This window comes from Eptesicus fuscus, chromosome 3, assembly GCF_027574615.1.
Source record: "Eptesicus fuscus isolate TK198812 chromosome 3, DD_ASM_mEF_20220401, whole genome shotgun sequence".
Lineage (NCBI taxonomy): Eukaryota > Metazoa > Chordata > Mammalia > Chiroptera > Vespertilionidae > Eptesicus > Eptesicus fuscus.
Window position 1 is genome coordinate 102,267,364 of NC_072475.1, and position 18,354 is coordinate 102,285,717.

The window sequence follows — 18,354 nt, forward strand, 5'->3', positions numbered from 1 at the left end:
GGCTGTGAACCCTTGGTTGGATACGCACACTCAGTGGTAGCTTACAGAGGCACCCAGGAGCTGTCTTCTGGGGCAGTGGGATCAGGGGACCTGCATGCTGGGGCAGCCCTACCATGGAGACTGGATGCTGGCAGCTGGGGTCACATCTTGTGGTGGCTCAGAGACGCACTCAGGAGTCGTCTGCTGGGGCAGCAGGCTCAGGGGGTCTTCACGCTGGAACGCTGGAACTGCAGTATCTGGAGGCCAGCCGCTGAGGAGGGGGATGTCCGAGTTTCTGCTGCCAGGACCTTGCACCCTTGGTTGGATTCATGCAAGTGTGCCTGGCAGTGGCTCACAGAGTCACCCGGGATCTGTCATCCAGGGTGGAGGACTCAGGGGGCCTTTGCACTTGATTGATATCCAGAGGTCGGCAGCCAGGGAGTGGGAAGTCCCACTTACTGCTGCAGTAGCCATGTACCCTTGGAAGTGGATATCCTAGGGTCTGCAGTTCTGCGGGTAAGGCAGCAGAACTTTGGCTGATGTGGCTGCAGGGTTCCCGGCAGTGTCCAAGGCCAGTCTGGGTGATGCTGATGATGAATTTCTAGAGGAGGCCACTCTTCTCTTCAAGATGGCATGGTCTCTGTGTCTGAGCCCCACAGCCTAGGGAGTGCCTGCAGTGGTGGTAGGGGCTCCCTGTCCAGGAGAGCCTGTTCTGCCAGCTCCTGATACTCCTGCCAGATTTAACTGTCCCTCACTCACTCACACACACACCACACATGTCCACACACTCCCCTTTTATCCCCTCACTCACTCATACCCTTTCCCTCACCTTTGTCCTGCCAGCTGCCATCTTCCTCCTCCTCAATCTCTCACCTTTTGAGACAGTATGGAGAGAGAAAGACATGTGTCATGTAATCTCACTCATATGTGGAATCTAATTAACAGAATAATCTGATGAACAAAATAGATTCAGGGACATAGAAGCATGGACCAGACTGTTGAATCTCAGAGGAAGGCGGAGGTGGGTGGGTGGGTGGGTGGGTGGGATGAGATCAACCAAAAAACTGTATGCATATATGCATAATCCATGGACACAGACAATAGGGTGGTGAAGGCCTGGGGTTGGAGGGTAGAGAAGGCTAGAAGAGGTAAATGGGGGAAGAGGGGCATATGTAATACTTTCAACAATAAATATATTTAAAAAAGTAAAAATAAAATAAAATGTTGTAGAATCCTTTAAAAAGAAAAGAAGAAACTTCTACTTTCCATTCAAGATGGCAGTATAAACACAATACTTTCCTCCTTGCACAATCACATCAAAATTAAAACTAAATTACAGAATAACCATCATTTAGAACCACCTGAAATTAAGCTGAATGGAAGTGCTACAACTATGGAATTACAAAGAAGCCACATTGAGACTGGTAGGAGGGGCAGAGATGCAGATAAACAGAACCACCTGGTCCCACATCTATGTGTGGTGGGTAAAAAATAGGGAGGGAAGTGCCCTGTGAGGAGCAAGATGTCTCAGTCCCACTCCAGGTCCCCCAGCCCAGGTTTCCAGTGCCAGGAAAAGAAGTCCCCATAACTTCTGGCTATACAAACCAGTGGGAATTGAGGTTAATGGAGAAAGAGGCAGCTGGCTGAAATCTCAGGTAGTTCCTCTTAAAGGAGTCACACATGGACTAACTTGGACTTGCTCCCTTTGAGCTCCAGCACTGGGAAACAGCTTGAAAGGCACCAGGAACATATGGGGAGGAACCACAAGGAGAGTCAGCGTTCTCCCAGAAGAGGCCATTGTTTCTTTAATCATCCCTACCTCCACAGAGTTGGCAGGCACATGCCATATCTGAGACTGTTATCAGTGATGTTTCCATACAAATGGACTGTCTTAGCTCATGCTTCAGATTTTGCTAAAAATGTCCCAAATAAACAATATCTGGCCTCAGTGAATCCTGTACCTCTTAGTAAGTGGCCCCAGGTCTTACATGGCAGCTGGCCTTGGTTCACAGCTTGGCCTTGCCTGGGCACCTCCAAGATCAGCACAAGTAGCAGTTATCTGCAGATCACTTTGCAGCTCATGTTGGATGGACCCATTAAGAACATAGGCAGTGACTGAAACTTAACCTGTATCTTACAGGAGTCCCCAGAGCCAGCGTACCAAGTGTACAGCTTCAGATCACATCAAATAACCACCACCCACTCACCTCCACAAGCAACACACTCAAGGGTCAGACTCAACAAGTACCAGAGCCCATGCTGATGTAAGTCCTTTTCTGTGTGGTGGGCCCTTGCACACTTGATCCTCCACAGTGGTCAGAGGTTGGTGGTCAGTGGTTACAACTAGTCCTTGCAGCCAACCAGCCTGGGAATATATCCCTCCCATTTACGTGCCAACAGAAATCAAGGCTGCATACCTGAAGAATGTGTACAGTATACCTGAAGAAGGTGTGTAGTCCACACAGGGGGCACACATCAAGTGCCCATCTTGAATGATCAGGAAGGTTGTGCCACTGGACCTACAAGACACCTACTACATTAGGCCATGCTACCACACCTCAGAGACATAGCATCTCTACCTAATACATAGAAACAAATACAGGGGGACAGCCAAAATGAGGATATAAAGGAACTTGGCCCAAATGAAAGAGCAGGACAAAACTTCAGAAAAGAACTAAACAAATAGAGACAAGGATCTATGAGATGCAGAGTTCAAAACAATGGTTATAAGGAACCCAAGGAACTTAGTTAGAACATCAACAGCATAAAGAAAGGACCTGTCAGAAATGGATACACTAACTGAAATAAAGAATAATTTACAGGAAACTAACAGTAAGTATATGATGCTGAGAATCAAATCAGTGATTTGGAATATAAGAAAGCAAAAAACACCCACTCAGAACAACAAAAAGAAAAAAAGAATCCCCCCCAAAATAAGGATAGTGTCAGGAGCCTCTGGGACAACTTCAAGTGTACCAACATTTGCATCATGGGGGTGCCAGAAGGAGAAGAGAGAGAGCAAGATATTGAAAACTTATTTGAAGAAATAATGACAGAAAACTACTTGGTGAAAGAAATAGACTTACATGTCCAGGAAGCACAGAGAATCCCAAACAAGAGGAACCCAGAGAGGCCCACACCAAAACACATCATAATTAAAATGCCAAGGGCTAAAGACAAAGAGAGAATCTTAAAGCAACAAGAGAAAGCAGTTAGTTACCTACAAGGGAAAGCCCATATGACTGTCAGCTGATTTCTCAACAGAAACTTGCAGGCCATAAGGGAGTGGCAAGAAATATTCAAAGTGATGGAAAGCAAGGACCTACAACCAAGATTATTCTGCCCAGCAAAGTTATCCTTTAGAATAGAAGAATAGATAAAGAGCTTCCAAATCAGGAAAATGCTAAAGGAGTTCATCACCACCAAACCAGTAGTATGTGAACTATTACAGGGTCTTCTTTCAGAAGAAGAAAAAGATAAAAAACATGAACAATAAAATCGCAATAAATACATATCTATCAATAACTTGGTTGTTACAGAATAGTCATGGGAGTATAAAGTACAGCATAGGAAATACAGTCAAGAATCTATACTAATAAAAGAGTAATATTCTAATTAGACCAGACATCTTCTGGACATCCTTCTGGACAAAGCCACGGTGGTGGGAGCCGAGGCAGAGGTGGTTAGGGACAATCAGGCTGGCAGGGGAGAGCAGTTAGGGGAGATCAGGCCAGCAGGGGAGGGCAGTTAGGGGTGATCAGGCCAGCAGGGGAGCAGTCAGGGGCATCAGGCAGGCAGGCAGAGTGGTTAGGGGTGATCAGGCAGGCAGGCAGGTGAGTGGTTAGGAGCCAGCAGTCCCAGATTGCGAGAGGGATGTCCCAGATTGAAAAGGGTGCAGGATGGGCTGAGGGCCCCCCCCCCATGCACGAATTTCATGCACCAGGCCTCTATCCTATATAACAAAAGCCTAATATGCAAATCGACCAATCGACAGAATGACCGGTGGAATAACTGGTTGCTATGATGCACACTGACTATCAGGGGGCAGACACTCAATGTAAGAGCTGCCCCCAGCCCACAGGCCCCAGGCCAGCCAAGGCAGGTGCCAGCAGGGACCCCTCAATTGCCCCACCAGTCGCCCCACAGAGGGAGGCGACTGGCAGTGGTGGCAGGGAGTAGGGCCAGCGAGCGGGCGGTGCCAGGCCAGTCAACACAGGTGCCAGAAGGGGTCCCCCGATCACCCTGCTGATTACCCTCAGATCCGCCCTGATCACCAGCCAGGCCTAGGAACCCTACCTGTGCACGAATTTTGTGCACCAGGCTTCTAGTATTCTAATAAATATGCATGCAGTCGGATGATTGCAAGATTTATTGAGATGATCTCTTAAGTTATGTAATGTCTAATCATTAGGTGTACAACCTGAAACTTATTTAAGAATGTATGTTGTCCTGGCCAGTGGGCTCAGTTGATTGGAACATCATCCTGTACACCAAAAGGTCATGGGTTCAATTCCTGGTCAGAGCACATACCTAGGTTGCAGTTCAATATCCTGTACCAGTCAGGTCAAGTAGGGAAAGCAGCTGATCAATGTCTTTCTCTCTCTCTCTCTCTCTCCTCCTTTCTCTCTAAAAAAATAAATAAATAAAAAAAAAAATCAATGAACATATCCTCAGGTGAGGGTTTTAAAAAGTATTTATGTCAACTGTAATTACAAATAAAAAAGTTTTACAAAACTAAAGGGAAACTTCTGCACATCCCCCTTAACTATCTAGAGGAATTTGAATTAGGGGCTTTGCCCATAATAATAAATTAACAAAAACAACCTTTTTTTACTTAATATATATGGCAGGCCAAACTACTAATTGCTGAACATTAGCTCTTCTTATGGTCCTGCAATTACCTTCTGAAGCCCCTAGGTGCCTGACCTCATGCTTACCTCAGAATATCATATATACCTTATTTTCCCTTTTTATCTTTGAATTTCTCATGTATACAGGGTCTCCAACTCTCTCATGTATGTGGGGTTCCCAGGCATACAAAATTAAATTTTATTTTCTCTTGTGAAATTATCTCATGTAGATTTGATTCAACCAGCCAAAAACAAAACAAGCAAACAAAAACACAGAGAAGGGAAGAGGGCATTTTCCCCTTTCCCCCCAATGCGAAGATGAAAAAGTAGTTAGATGATATTGGAAGTTGTTTCAGAAAGTTGCAGTAGTGGCTCTCCAGAAATTAAGTCAGGTCCCAACCTAGCCTAAGTGATGAAATGACAAATACCTCTAGATAATAATAAACATATTTTGAATAGATATGTCCTTGCCAGCTTCTGTAGAACAACACTTTATACATTTCTCACAACACGAAAGATACTGGCTTTGCATAGAAGTTAAATATGTGCAGAATGAATGAATGAATAAATGAATGAATGTTCTTTATTTTACAATATAATTTGAAGCTTTCAGAATTATAAGTGACTTCTCTGATATATTAGTTATGGAAAATGGTTTAAGCTTTATTGAAATATTGTTAAGAACTGTTATATTGACTTATGTAGGATGAAATAATTCAAGAAGAGTACACAGTACATAAACTGCCTTTTAACTGAGTGGGATGGCTGGCATTTAAGCACTATGGTTTTTGTGTTCTGTGCCAATTGTCTGCCAGAGTCTAGCTGAAATTTAACATTTAATAATGTTAAGTATGTGAATTTGGGGGAGAATTTGCATTTGTATCTCAGATGGCTAGTTATCCAAGCAGAAATGAGTGGCTACATTTTTCTATTTTTTCATGCCTTATTTTGTTAATCATTCCAATCATACTTGTTCCATTTCATAAAAATGAGAAGCTTACCTTCCACCTTTGTGAAATTATTGTTAATCATTCTCTAATGTCTGCATTATCCCATTTAAGCCATCCCCCTGTGGTTTTACAATTCCTTCTGCTCACTAATCCAACAGAAGAAATGATGTGCAAATAGGCAAATATAGGTTTTTCTTGTAAATCATCATTGTAAGTCTCTTCAGCAACATTAGAGTTTCTCAAAGTGTTATTTAAGAATCAAATAAATCTCTAGATAGACCATCCAAGCCAAAGGAGATATAAGCTTGGTATAAAATAGAAAATGATCCACCCCCACTGCACCCAGACTTAATCTTGACCAATATAACATAAATCTTAAAATTTGACCATGATGAAAGAATAATTGGAAAGAAGAGACATATAAAGGAAAATGAAAATATACATAATTTCCTAAGACCCATGTCCCTCTTGCTACCCAAACTTATCTTAGATGTAAAGGACTACATATCTCCACATACTTGTTGCATGAGTAAATACATCAATAAATACTGCCAAATATCTGCATGGAATACAAAAATACACAACCCGTTAGCTGGATATTTCTGAAATATCTGGATATTTGGTGTTATATAAGTAAAGTACCCAGATATGTAACAAGAAATTATCATTCTCAGGTGTGTATTTCATATTTTATACACAAATACCTGATATGTATTTCAGGTCATTATTTTTATCTGGCTTTATGGGATTATATAGTATATAATTATGTATCCATGATCATGTCATATTTATTTCTTTTTAATAAATACTACAAGTTGTCTGATTGGTCACTTAAATAAATGTTCAGGTCCACACTGACCCTGTTTATATGCTAAACCAGTATTAACTGGTGAGAGTTCACTGGTGAGAGCCAGAAAAGGGGGCAGACAGCAACACTTACTGGGTATACATCTTATTTGTTTATTTTCTTTCCAAATACCCTTTGAGATATTATAGGAAAAAAGAACATTTTATTATTATATATGCAAAGATAATAATAAAACAGGAAGCTGACTACCAAAATTACCAATACCACATTTAAACCTTGAAATGAAACTTTTCTCCATCAATTAGGACACAAGCAACTTTTTTATTTTTAGCTTAATAAAGAATAGTACTCTTTTTATGCCACAACCCTAAATCCTCCCCTTTCATTTCACATGACTAGGATCCTTTTAGTAATGTCCACACCACGGTTATGCTAAAGTGTGTATGAGTAGGAAGTTAGGATATTCCCTACCTCCTTCTCCTTGCCTTGTGGGAAGTCACAGAAGGATGTCATCCCTTTGTTAGATAGCCCACTTGACTGCCATCATAGAAAATATGATCCAAACATGACATACACCATTGCTAATTTTCACTGTCACTGTATACTCAGTACAAATACAAGATAAACAAATAAATTAAAGTCCCCTTAACCTCTGATGGTGACCTTAATTATAATGTTCTTTTTCAATCTATAGCACCATTGACATAAACTCTTATAAACCTGCTCTTATCTCTACTAAAGTCTTTTATAGACAACTTTTTTCTATGACTTGCACCTCATTCCTCATTATAAAAATCAAATTTCTTGGCTGTCACAAAGAAAGTGAGTGCAGTAAGCTGGGAATATGTTCTTTGACATATTGAGATGGTATATCAGCCTGGAGGTGTAACTCTCAAAACAGAAAGTTGGAATTATAGATACCACCCACATTCATTCATAAATAGATGAAATAATGATGGTACAGAATAGTGATTTTCAAGTTATAGTGCAAAAGAGTCAAAATAGTATTTTAATTTAAAAAAATTGATTTATGACTCAATATATCAAAATTCACCAGGACTCATTTCCTTCTTGTATTATAAATTAATATCACATTTATCTTATTGGAAAAAATAAAGATATTGATGATTTATAAAATGAAATATAGAGGTTCAACTCTCTTCAGAAGGAAGATCTAGCAGTTTTCTTGAAGCTCTCTACTGATCTGATAACAATAGTTATTTTTGCTATTTGAATTTAATCTACCCCTTTGATCCATTTGATATAACTAATTATGAATTAAAGTTTCTCAAAACATTTACATAAATTTGAGTCATGTGAAGAGAATTAACAATTAGACTAATGAGTTTCATAAGTCATTTCTTCTGCATCCACTATTTATTCATGCATCTATTTTTTAAAAGAATCATGCATTATTCTTTTACTCAGCTCCCTACACTCATTCTCTGACCATCAGCATCTAACATACTGCTTTCATGTGTTCAGTAAATGTATGTAATGAATTTATGTGTCTATTAGTGTATGTATGTGTGTGTTTCTTTCTCACTCATAAGAAAGGATGGAGAGGTCCATCCCTGGAGAGCTACAGGAAGTGAATAAAACCTGTGTTTTGTGTGATGCATTATTCCCCTCAGGATCCTGGGACAGATGATCTCTTAAAGTCATTTTTTTGATCTATAACTAAATGATCAGTGAGCCAGCTTCAGGTTGTCCTGTATGATTTAACTCATAGCGCTATTACTCGAGTACTAAATAGTGCCCCTGGGCTCTGAAAAAATTAATGCACAACCCTTAAGGTCAAAATTACTGCCAGGTAGTGATTTAAATAATGGGAAATAAATCCCATTAATATATAGCTAAGTAGTTAATCAGCAAGTAAAATAATAATGATAATAATGAAAAATAAGGAGTTAAATCTGTTTTCTCATTCTGTCCTCCGTGGACAGAAAGAATAACTGTTAGGTGTATTCCTCATAGAGATCCTATCTAATAAAGAGGGAATATGCTAATAACACTCACGCTGTAGCAAATATGGTGGCGCCCACAGCCAATAAGGAGGGAATATGCTAATTGACTGTCACACCCTCAAAGATGGTGGCATGCACAGCCACAGATGGCGGCACCCAGTCCCCTCGGCCCCAACGGGGCAGCAGGCACGTGGCAAGGCCAGGCCCACCCCCAGGTGGGCATGACTGCTTCGCACGCCTGCCTTCAGAGTCCTCCTCATTCCCCCAGCCACCCAGGGCTGGCCCGAGGCTCAGGTAACCAGGTGTGATGGGGCGTTGCCTTCCCCTGATCGCTGGATCACCTTCCACCCCTGAGGGCTCCCGGACTGTGAGAGAGGGTAGGCCGGCCTGACGGACCCCCCTCCAGTGCATGAATTTTCATGCACTGGGCCTCTAGTCTTTAATAAAAACTAGTGATCAAAACTTCCCATGGGTTTCTCATCTCTAAATTAAATATGTCCTATCCCTTTCATTTTTACACATAGTATTTGTTTTCATCCCTTTTTATTTTCTTTACTTTTTCAATGTCCTCTTCAGTTTAACCACTCTTTATCAATGTGATGACCTACAATATTAACCTAATAAAAAATGAGAATTTATTGTAAGAAGTGCTCCAATTTGCCTATATTTCAAAATATTTCCTTAATCTCATAATAAACACCAGCTTTATAAATGGCAGACCTGCTACAATCATGGGTAGCCATTCTAGCTGGTTATGAAAATACCTAAAATTTCCCTAGTTTATGTACTAAGCTTATGAACCAGGCTCAGTTTAAAAATAATAGTTTTGACAACAAAGTATTTCATTAGCCACAGGAAGGTAAGGAGATTCATTTAGTAATATTAGATGACTTACTGTGGTAGGACTGTAAAAACATACATACAAGTCTTCCAAGTCTGAGAACAGATTGATGCCCAGCAATATCAGGCTGCTCCCTCAATAACTCTATTGATAGGAGAATCCTGAATCTAATGAAGAAACATACAATCATTTGTGATTTATGCTTTTGTGTTAGTGTAGTAGCCTCTGCGTAGTACTTCTCACCTTTGTATGACGTTATTAAATAATGTGGCCAATCATTGTTTTTGAAAATAGCCACTATAACAGTTAAAAAAGTTATACAAAACACAAAGGAGTCAAATGTAAGGGAGAGATACCATAACATATTCCTGGTCATTTTTTGCTCTCCCTTGAACTAGCAATTTCTTGAAAGACTGGGAATACTAGTCATCTGAACATATCAAGTCTCCCTAACCAAAGTGAAAAGGAAGTATATGCCCTGTAAACCATTGCCTAAGGTTGGGGCTTAGTATAAAATTTATCAAAATCTGTTTATTTTTTCATTTGTGAGAATTAGTTATAGTCAAAGTCCTATGCTATCTTACAAAATCAAACTCTTTCCAAAGGAAAGAGTTAATTTTAAAGTTGTAGGTATCCCTTAGCTCAGTTATTTTGAAAGATAGTTCACCAAAACATGACCTCACTAAATTTTGCCATTGGTAAAAGAAGAAAGGAAAGGAATCCAGGAAATAAAGACGAAAAATATATGGCCTCAATTCATGTATCTTTTGTGACATATTTTCTTGTTTTTCCAAAATAATTATATCCTATTTAGGCATAGTAATCTCAATAGCTCCTTTAGTTCTTGAAGGTATTATCTTTACCAAAGTAAGGAAGAACTTGAAAAAAGATGGTCAGTCAAATGAGAGAAAGTGTCAAGCCTGTATCCATAATGCCGTGTATGACACCATTAGTTTTATTCACATGAGGATAATGGATACTTCTTAGAAGAATGGTACAAAACACTATGGAGAATATTTTATTGAGACTAAAAAAAAAAAAAGAAAAGAAAAAAGAAGATAAAAGCAGTCCTTATTCTATGAGAAAAGTAACTCAGATGGTAGGTGAAAACTCAAAGGGATTGGTCATAATCCTAGGGTATCAGGTGTAGTCAGATCAGACAGATATTATTTAGATGTCATTGAGGGAACATTCAGATGTACATATGTACTTAGGCCTGAGGGATTTCAAGGTTACCCTTAGGGAATGTCTGAAGTGATCTGAGATCCTTTTGGTAACAGACTTTACTTCCATAGTAAGATCAATAAAAGTAATGCAAGTATCATTGGCAATGTTAGATATACCATGATCAAATGGTTGAAAGAGAAAGATTCTTGAAAGTAACAAGAGAAAATAATTCATCATATACAAGAGATTCTCATTAAAATTAACAGGTAGCTGACTTCTTATCAGAAACCACTGAGGCCAGAAATCAGTGGGATGACCCATTTAAACTGCAAAAGAAAAGGACTGTCAACCAAGAATTACATATCAAACAAAACTACCTTTCAACAATAAGGAAAACATTAAGACATTCCCAGATAAATAAAAATTGAGATAATTCATCACTACTGCTACACAAAAAACAAAAAAACAAAAAACAAACAAACACTAAAGGGAGTCCTTAAGTCTGAAATTAATGGACATTAGACAGTATTTAATTCACATAACAAAATAAAGAACTGATTAAGACAACTGTGTAGGTAAATATAAAAATGTGTTTAATTATTTTTACTGAATAATTATTTTCTTCTCCTGATTTAAAACCCAACTACATAAAGCAATAATATAAAACTGTGTTGATGAGCTTATCTATCCTATCTAATAAAAGAGCAATATGCAAATTAACCATCACTCTGTTACACCCACCAGCCACGCCCACCAGCCACGCCCACCAGCCACGCCCACCAGCCAATCAGGAGCGAGTATGCAAATTAACCCAACCAAGATGGCTGCAGCCACAGAGAGAGCAGGAGGGAGGCTTGGGTTTCCCTGGCGATGGAGGAAGCCAAGCTTTCCGCACACCCTGGCCGGCCCAGGCCTCCACTTAAGGCTACAAAGTTTCAATTATAGAAGATAAATCACAACAAAAATGGCGGCAGCCACTAAGCTGGAGAGAGCAGGAGGCTAGGGTTGCCCCCTGGCGATGGAGGAAGCCAAGCTTTCCACCTGCCCTGGCTGGCCTAGGCCTCCACTCCAGGCTACAAAGTTTCAATTATAGAAGATAAATAAGTCCCAACAGAAATGGCTGCAGCCACGGAGCAAGCAGGAGTCTTGGCTCCGCTCCAGGTTACAAAGTTTCAATTATAGAAGATAAATAAATCCCAGATACCAGGGCCTTCGCTTGGGTCACCAGGGGGCGTGGCTGGCCTGCAAACCACCACAGGCCCCTTGCCCAAGCCGCCCCATGCCCCAAGGGAACCGCCACCTTCAGGGCAAACCAGCTGGTCCCCACCCATGCACCAGGCCTCTATCCTATCTAATAAAAGAGTAATATGCAGATTGACCATCACTCCAACACACAAGATGGCGGCCCTCATGTGGTCAAAGATCCTGCCCTCATGTGGACACAAAATGGCCACCACAAGATGGCCAGCAGGGTAGGGCAGTTGGGAGGGACCAGGCCGGCAGAGGAGGGAAGTTGGGGGCAAACAGGCTGGCAGGAGAACAGTTAGACATCAATCAGGCTGGCAGGGGAGTTGTTAGGGGGTGATCAGGCTTGCAGGCAGAAGTGGTTAGGGGCAATCAGGAAGGCAGGCAGGCGAGCAGTTGGGAGCCAGCAGTCCTGGATTGTGAGAGGAATGTCTGACTTCCCATTTAGATTGGAGAGGGTGTAGGCTGGGCTGAGGGACACCCCCCCCCCCCCCCCCCGTGTACGAATTTCGTGCACCAGGCTTTTAGTATATATATAAAAGCTTAAGCGACCGGCCAACCATCCAATCGTCCAACTGGCTGGTAGCTATGACATGCACTGATCACCGGGGGCAGATGCTTAACGCAGGAACTGCTGAGCAACAGCAACTTTGCAGAGTGCCCTCTTGCACTCTGGGACCCCTTGGGGGATGTCAAACTGCTGGTTTTGGCCCGATTCCCGCAGACCAGGCTGAAGGACCCCACCTGCCGGAGGGACCCCACTCACTCCGCAGATGCCCTTCGAGCCCCAGCGCTGCCCCAGGTGCAGCTGTCCAGGGAGGGACCACAGGAGGTTGGTTCCAGGGCATGTCTGGCTTATCTCACCCAGTCCCGCCCTGCCGACCACCTTTTAATTAATTTCTGTTCAATGTTCAGGAATCCGTGCACCAGGCCTCTAGTAATATATAAAGATGTAAGTTGTATTACAATAATAGCACAAAGGGAGGTGAGGGAATAGAGTTGTATAGAAGAAAAGTTTTTTTGAAATTAATATGGCATTAATCTGAAATAGATTGTTATAAATTAAATTTTCATTTTATTCTTGGGACAAAAACTAAGAAACTTTTTTAAAAAAATAATAAAAATAGATGGCAAAGGAGTTAACATATACAATATAAAATAAAATATCTATTTAACACAAAAAACATAATAGAGAATTAGAGAAACAAAAATTATATAAGACAGAAAACCAATATCAAAACGTAAGAAATAAATTCTACCATATTTATAATTACATTAAATATAGATGGATTAAGCACTGTAATCAAAAGACAGATTGACAGGTGGATAAAAAATATCCAACTATCTTTAGGTTCAAAGACACAAATAGGTTGAAAATAAAAGCATGGAAAAAGACATATTTCTACACTTCACTGGAATTAGTAAAATGTAAAGTCTATTACACTGTGATAAGTTATATATGTATATTATAATAGCTAGAACAACCACTAAGAAAACTATATAAAAATATACTAAAAAACTAAAAATATGGTACCCTAAAAATTAACTCACAGGAAATTAACTCAAGGAAGCCAAGAAAAGATAAACAGGGATTTGAGAAAGAGAAGGAATAAACAGAAAAACAATATGGCAGACTTGAAACCTATTATGTAAATAATTAACCTTCAATATAAATGATTTAAATTTACCAATTAGGAGACAAAGTTGGCAGAATGGATATTACAAAGGCCCAAATATATGCTATTTATAAGAAAATCACTTCAAAACAACATAGATAGGTTGAAAGCAAAATAAATTCATCGAAGAAAGCTAAGAACCATATGATTTCATTCATATGTGGGATATAAAACTGAAACTTATAGATACTGACAATAATATGGTGGTTACTGAAGGAAAGGGGCGGGGAATAGTAAAAGGCTAAAGAAGCCAAATATATGGTGACAGAAGATGATATGACTTGGTGTGGCGGGGGATTGTAGCATAGAAAGGTATACTTGAAACTTAGTAACCAATGTCACCCAAATCAATTTAATAAAAAATGAAAGTAAAAGAATGAGAAATGGTATACTATGCCAATAAAAGTTTTTTTAAAAGATTGGAGGGAACTCTTTATACCTTTATTAAAACACTCATGGTGTTCTAATACTCTATTACATGATGGGGCTCAGTCTTTGTGAAATTGATTGATGACTACAGTCATGTAGCCTTTCTTACATTTTCATGAACCAGATTACTCAAGTCAAAATCTTACTAATATAAAAAAAAGGTAATAACTAGAAGACCTTCTAGACCAGCACACTGATATGAAATAGCTGGTGTAAGGCTGCTGGTGAAAAGAGCAGCCAACGCTAAAGAAAACACATATGCAGCATCAGTTAAGTAACTGTGGGCCCAGCTTCGTATTTTACATTGGAAAGAAAGTTTTCATGTATCACAAAAATAGCAATAGAGGAGGATCAAGTGGAAAGATTATTTTTATCCTCAGTTCTCTGGTATGGTTTGTGGTTCTTCTTTCAACATCTGTGAGTCTCCATCAATATATGCCTGCAAAAAAGAAAAAAAAAAAATTCAGGCAATTATTATTTGAAAGGTTATAGAATTGTCCACATTGTGAATTTCACCTTCCTCGTTGTCACTTGACAGCTAGGTTGATAAGTTAGATGCCAATGAAATTAGCCTTGAGTAAGAAACTTTGACATTTACTGTTAGAAAGTGCCTGGTACACACATCCCTCTGGAGAAACAGGAGCCTCGTCCAAATGGACCTAAATACTGTGGACCATACTTGACAGCCACAGTCCACGGAAATGCTGGAAGCCCTGGAGAAAAACAAGTTCTTGTCCCTTGCTTTACCCCTTTCTCAAATAGGCCATTGTAGAAAAGTTAAAAAAAAATTCTTTTTTAATGTGAATGGAAATATACTAGACTTTCTACACTTCAATCAATTTTAGGATGTCCTGTGGGATCTAGAACCACTATGCTCTATCCTGAACCTAACTCACTTGTTAATTCTCATAAAAATTGCCACAGATTTATAGATGACCCTGAACTAGGCCCTCCATAATTTGATAAGAGGAGCTATAAGAAAGTTAAGTATGACATTAGAGTGGAAATTGAAAGGACTGTACCACTTTTTCCCGCCGTAGGCTAGGACTAAACCACTTTCTCGCCGTAGCCTAGGACTAAACCACTTTCTCGGGGATGAAAGGGCTGTACCACTTTCTCCCGCCACAGCCTAGGGCTATACCACTTTAGACCACACCCCGCACCTGCGTAAACAAACCCCAGCCCTTACCCAGCCAATTAGAGTAGGCTAACTTAGTAACTTGAGTAGCATTCCCATCCTCCCTGAGCCCTCGTCTATAAAATTGCTGTGAAACAAAGAATCGGAGCTCACAGCCCCCACTCTGTATTCAGGGTATGCTGTGAGACCTAGCATGCTGGTTTTAATAAACCCTTTGTTTTTTACATGAGAGGCGTCTTTTGGGTGCTTTGTGAATGCGGCCAGCTTTTCGGGCGTAACATTTGGAGGTTCCACCGAGATTGCGGCGGCCGCCTTCGGGCTCCAACAGACGCTTCTTGGGGTAAGTGAAGGCGCCTCTTGAATAGCGATCGCTTCGAAATTTGGGAATAAAAATCTTGTCAGAACTGGCAAATCTGTTCGGTCTGGTGGCTGTCGGGGAGGGACGTGAGTCTCCCCCGACTGCGGCTGACAGACGTGTCGGGAGGTCGCAGGCCACATCCCCGGGGGACGCCCTGGTGGAATCTGGAGAGGACCGGGGACGCCTGGATCCCTCTCATCTGCTTAATATTGATTCTGAAACTCTGTTGCCAGTCAGGTCAATTGGTTTTGAAAAACCTTCTTTTTGGATCCTTAAATTCTTGTCTCAACGTGTTGTGTCTGTCCTTGTCCTTTGTTCTTTGTTTCTTGTCGTGTGTGTGTGTGTGTTCGCGGTCATGGGCCAGAGTACTTCTACTCCTTTGTCCCTGACCCTAGGCCGCTGGTCAGAGGTCAAGGGACGAGCTCAAAATCTTTCCCTTGTCATCAAAAAGAGCAAATGGCAGACTTTCTGCTCGTCCGAGTGGCCTAACTTTAAGGTCGGATGGCCCCCGGAGGGGTCTTTCCATTTGCCTCTCATAAGGGAAGTGAGGAATCTTGTTTTTCAGCCTGGCCGACATGGACACCCGGACCAGGAGCCTTACATTTTGGTGTGGCAAGACTTATGTGAAAATCCCCCGGTGTGGGTTAAGCCCTTTTTACCCCCTGATTCCCTCTCTAGGTCGTCGGTCTCCGCTTCCGAACCTGCTATTCTTCCTGTAAAGCCAGCTCTGCCTTCTCCTCCACCCTCTGTTCCCCCGGTTCTTCCGGACTCACAATCTGATCTTTTCCTTCTTGATCCCCCGCCACCTCCTTATGCCTCGGCCAGAGCTCCGCGGCGCGACCAAGGACCTCCTCCGGCACCTGGCCCAGTTCCTCCACCCATGTCCCCGATGGCGGCCTCCCCAGATTCTACTCTTGAGGGCCCCCCCCCGCCGCCAGGCAGCGGACCTGCACTGCGGACTCGGAGCCGATTCCAGCCAGACGAAGGGCCTGTAGCCACTACTCTGCCGTTGCGCCCATATGGGCCAATGGTAGACAATGGGGAAAGGGGGGAAATGCCGGCCCTCCAATATTGGCCCTTTTCCTCCTCAGACCTGTATAATTGGAAAAATAATAATCCTCCTTTCTCTGAGGACCCCACCCGACTAACAGGTCTCGTGGAGTCTCTCATGTTCTCTCATCAGCCCACCTGGGAAGACTGCCAACAGCTACTCGGGACTCTCTTCACTACTGAAGAGAGAGACCGCATACTTCTAGAAGCACGAAAGAACGTCCGGGGACTAGACGGGCGTCCGACGCAGTTGCCGAACATCATTGATGACATCTTCCCGCTAACGCGCCCTAATTGGGATCCAAATTCTTCAGAAGGTAGGGAGCATCTGTCCTCCTATCGCCAGGCTCTTGTGGCGGGTCTCCGGGCAGCTTCCAGGCGGCCCACCAATTTGGCTAAGGTAAGAGAGGTCGTTCAGGGCCCCACTGAGTCCCCCGCGGTCTTTTTAGAAAGGCTAATGGAAGCCTATCGGAGGTTCACACCCTTTGACCCGCAATCGGAGGACCAAAGGGCTTCAGTGGCCATGGCCTTCATTGGCCAGTCCGCTACCGATATACGGCGTAAGTTACAACGCCTAGAAGGATTACAAGACCTCACCCTTAGAGATTTAGTCAAAGAAGCAGATAAAGTTTTTCACAAAAGGGAAACAGAGGAAGAAAAGGAAGAGCGGAAGGAAAAAGAGAGAGAGGAGAGAGAAGATGCTAGAGACAAAAAAAGAAATAAGGAATTAACTAAAATCCTGGCCACAGTGGTAGATAGTGGAAAGAAACAGAAAGAAAAGGGAGGCAGTACCGGGCCACGGCCAAGCTTAGACCCGAACCAGTGTGCCTACTGCAAGGAACATGGGCACTGGAAGAAAGACTGTCCTAAGAGACCCAAGAAGGGCCTGCAGGCTAAGCAGCCTGCCCTGTTAGCCCTGGATGAAGATTAGGGGCGACGGGGCTCGGACCCCCTCCCCGAGCTCAGGGTAAAGTTTAACGTGGAGGGGACTCCCATTGACTTTGAAGTAGACACTGGAGCCGTTTACTCGGTTTTGCAAGCGCCCTTGGGACCACTGTCAACCAAGCGGTCTTTAGTAAGAGGTGCCAATGGGAGCCGATACCGGGCTTGGACTACCAGGAGGACCATGGACCTGGGAAGGGGAAAAGTCCATCACTCCTTCCTTGTGATACCTGATTGCCCGGCCCCATTAATGGGGAGAGACCTGCTCACTAAACTGAAGGCCCGCATCACCTTCGACCCTGAGGGACCCAGAGTAGAGTTTCTGAGTCCCTTGGTAGAACGGCCGGTAGTCACAGCCCTAACTATGTCTGTAGAAGATGAGTATCGCCTGTACAACTCTCCAGTAGAAAAGCAGGACATGACAACCTGGCTTGAGGAGTATCCAGATGCTTGGGCCGAGAAGGCCGGGCTAGGGCTGGCGGAAAACCAACCCCCAGTGGTGGTCACCCTAAAGACCTCTGCAGCACCAATTCGGGTCAGACAGTACCCCATGAGTAGGGAGGCTCGGGAAGGAATTAGACCACACATTCAGAAGCTAATCCAAGAGGGGGTTTTGAGGCCCTGCCAGTCAGCCTGGAACACACCACTCCTCCCTGTCAAAAAGCCAGGAACGGGAGATTACCGACCAGTGCAGGATCTGAGGGAGATTAATAGTAGGGTACAGGACATACATCCCACTGTACCTAACCCCTACAACCTTCTAAGCACCCTTCAACCTGACAGAACCTGGTATACTGTATTAGATTTGAAGGATGCTTTCTTCTGTCTACGGCTTTGTGAAAGCAGCCAACCATTGTTCGCCTTTGAATGGATTGATCCAGAGGCCGGGATAGCGGGGCAACTGACCTGGACAAGGCTACCCCAGGGCTTTAAGAACTCACCCACCATTTTTGA

At 42.5% G+C, this 18,354-nt stretch overlaps 1 protein-coding gene across 1 annotated transcript; it reads left to right on the forward strand.

Moving 5' to 3' along the window:
* The first annotated feature begins 15,397 nt into the window (after positions 1–15,397).
* Positions 15,398–17,574, forward strand: LOC129148614 (formin-1-like). Its single transcript, XM_054714076.1, has one exon. It carries the CDS (start codon positions 15,764–15,766, stop codon positions 17,387–17,389), a length of 1,626 nt encoding a protein of 541 aa, XP_054570051.1. The 5' UTR covers positions 15,398–15,763; the 3' UTR covers positions 17,390–17,574.
* Positions 17,575–18,354: the final 780 nt, after the last annotated feature.

What these genes read in the sequence shown, in the direction of transcription:
- LOC129148614 (XM_054714076.1), top strand. Translation starts at nt 15,764, where the DNA reads ATGGGCCAGAGTACTTCTACTCCTTTGTCCCTGACCCTAGGCCGCTGG.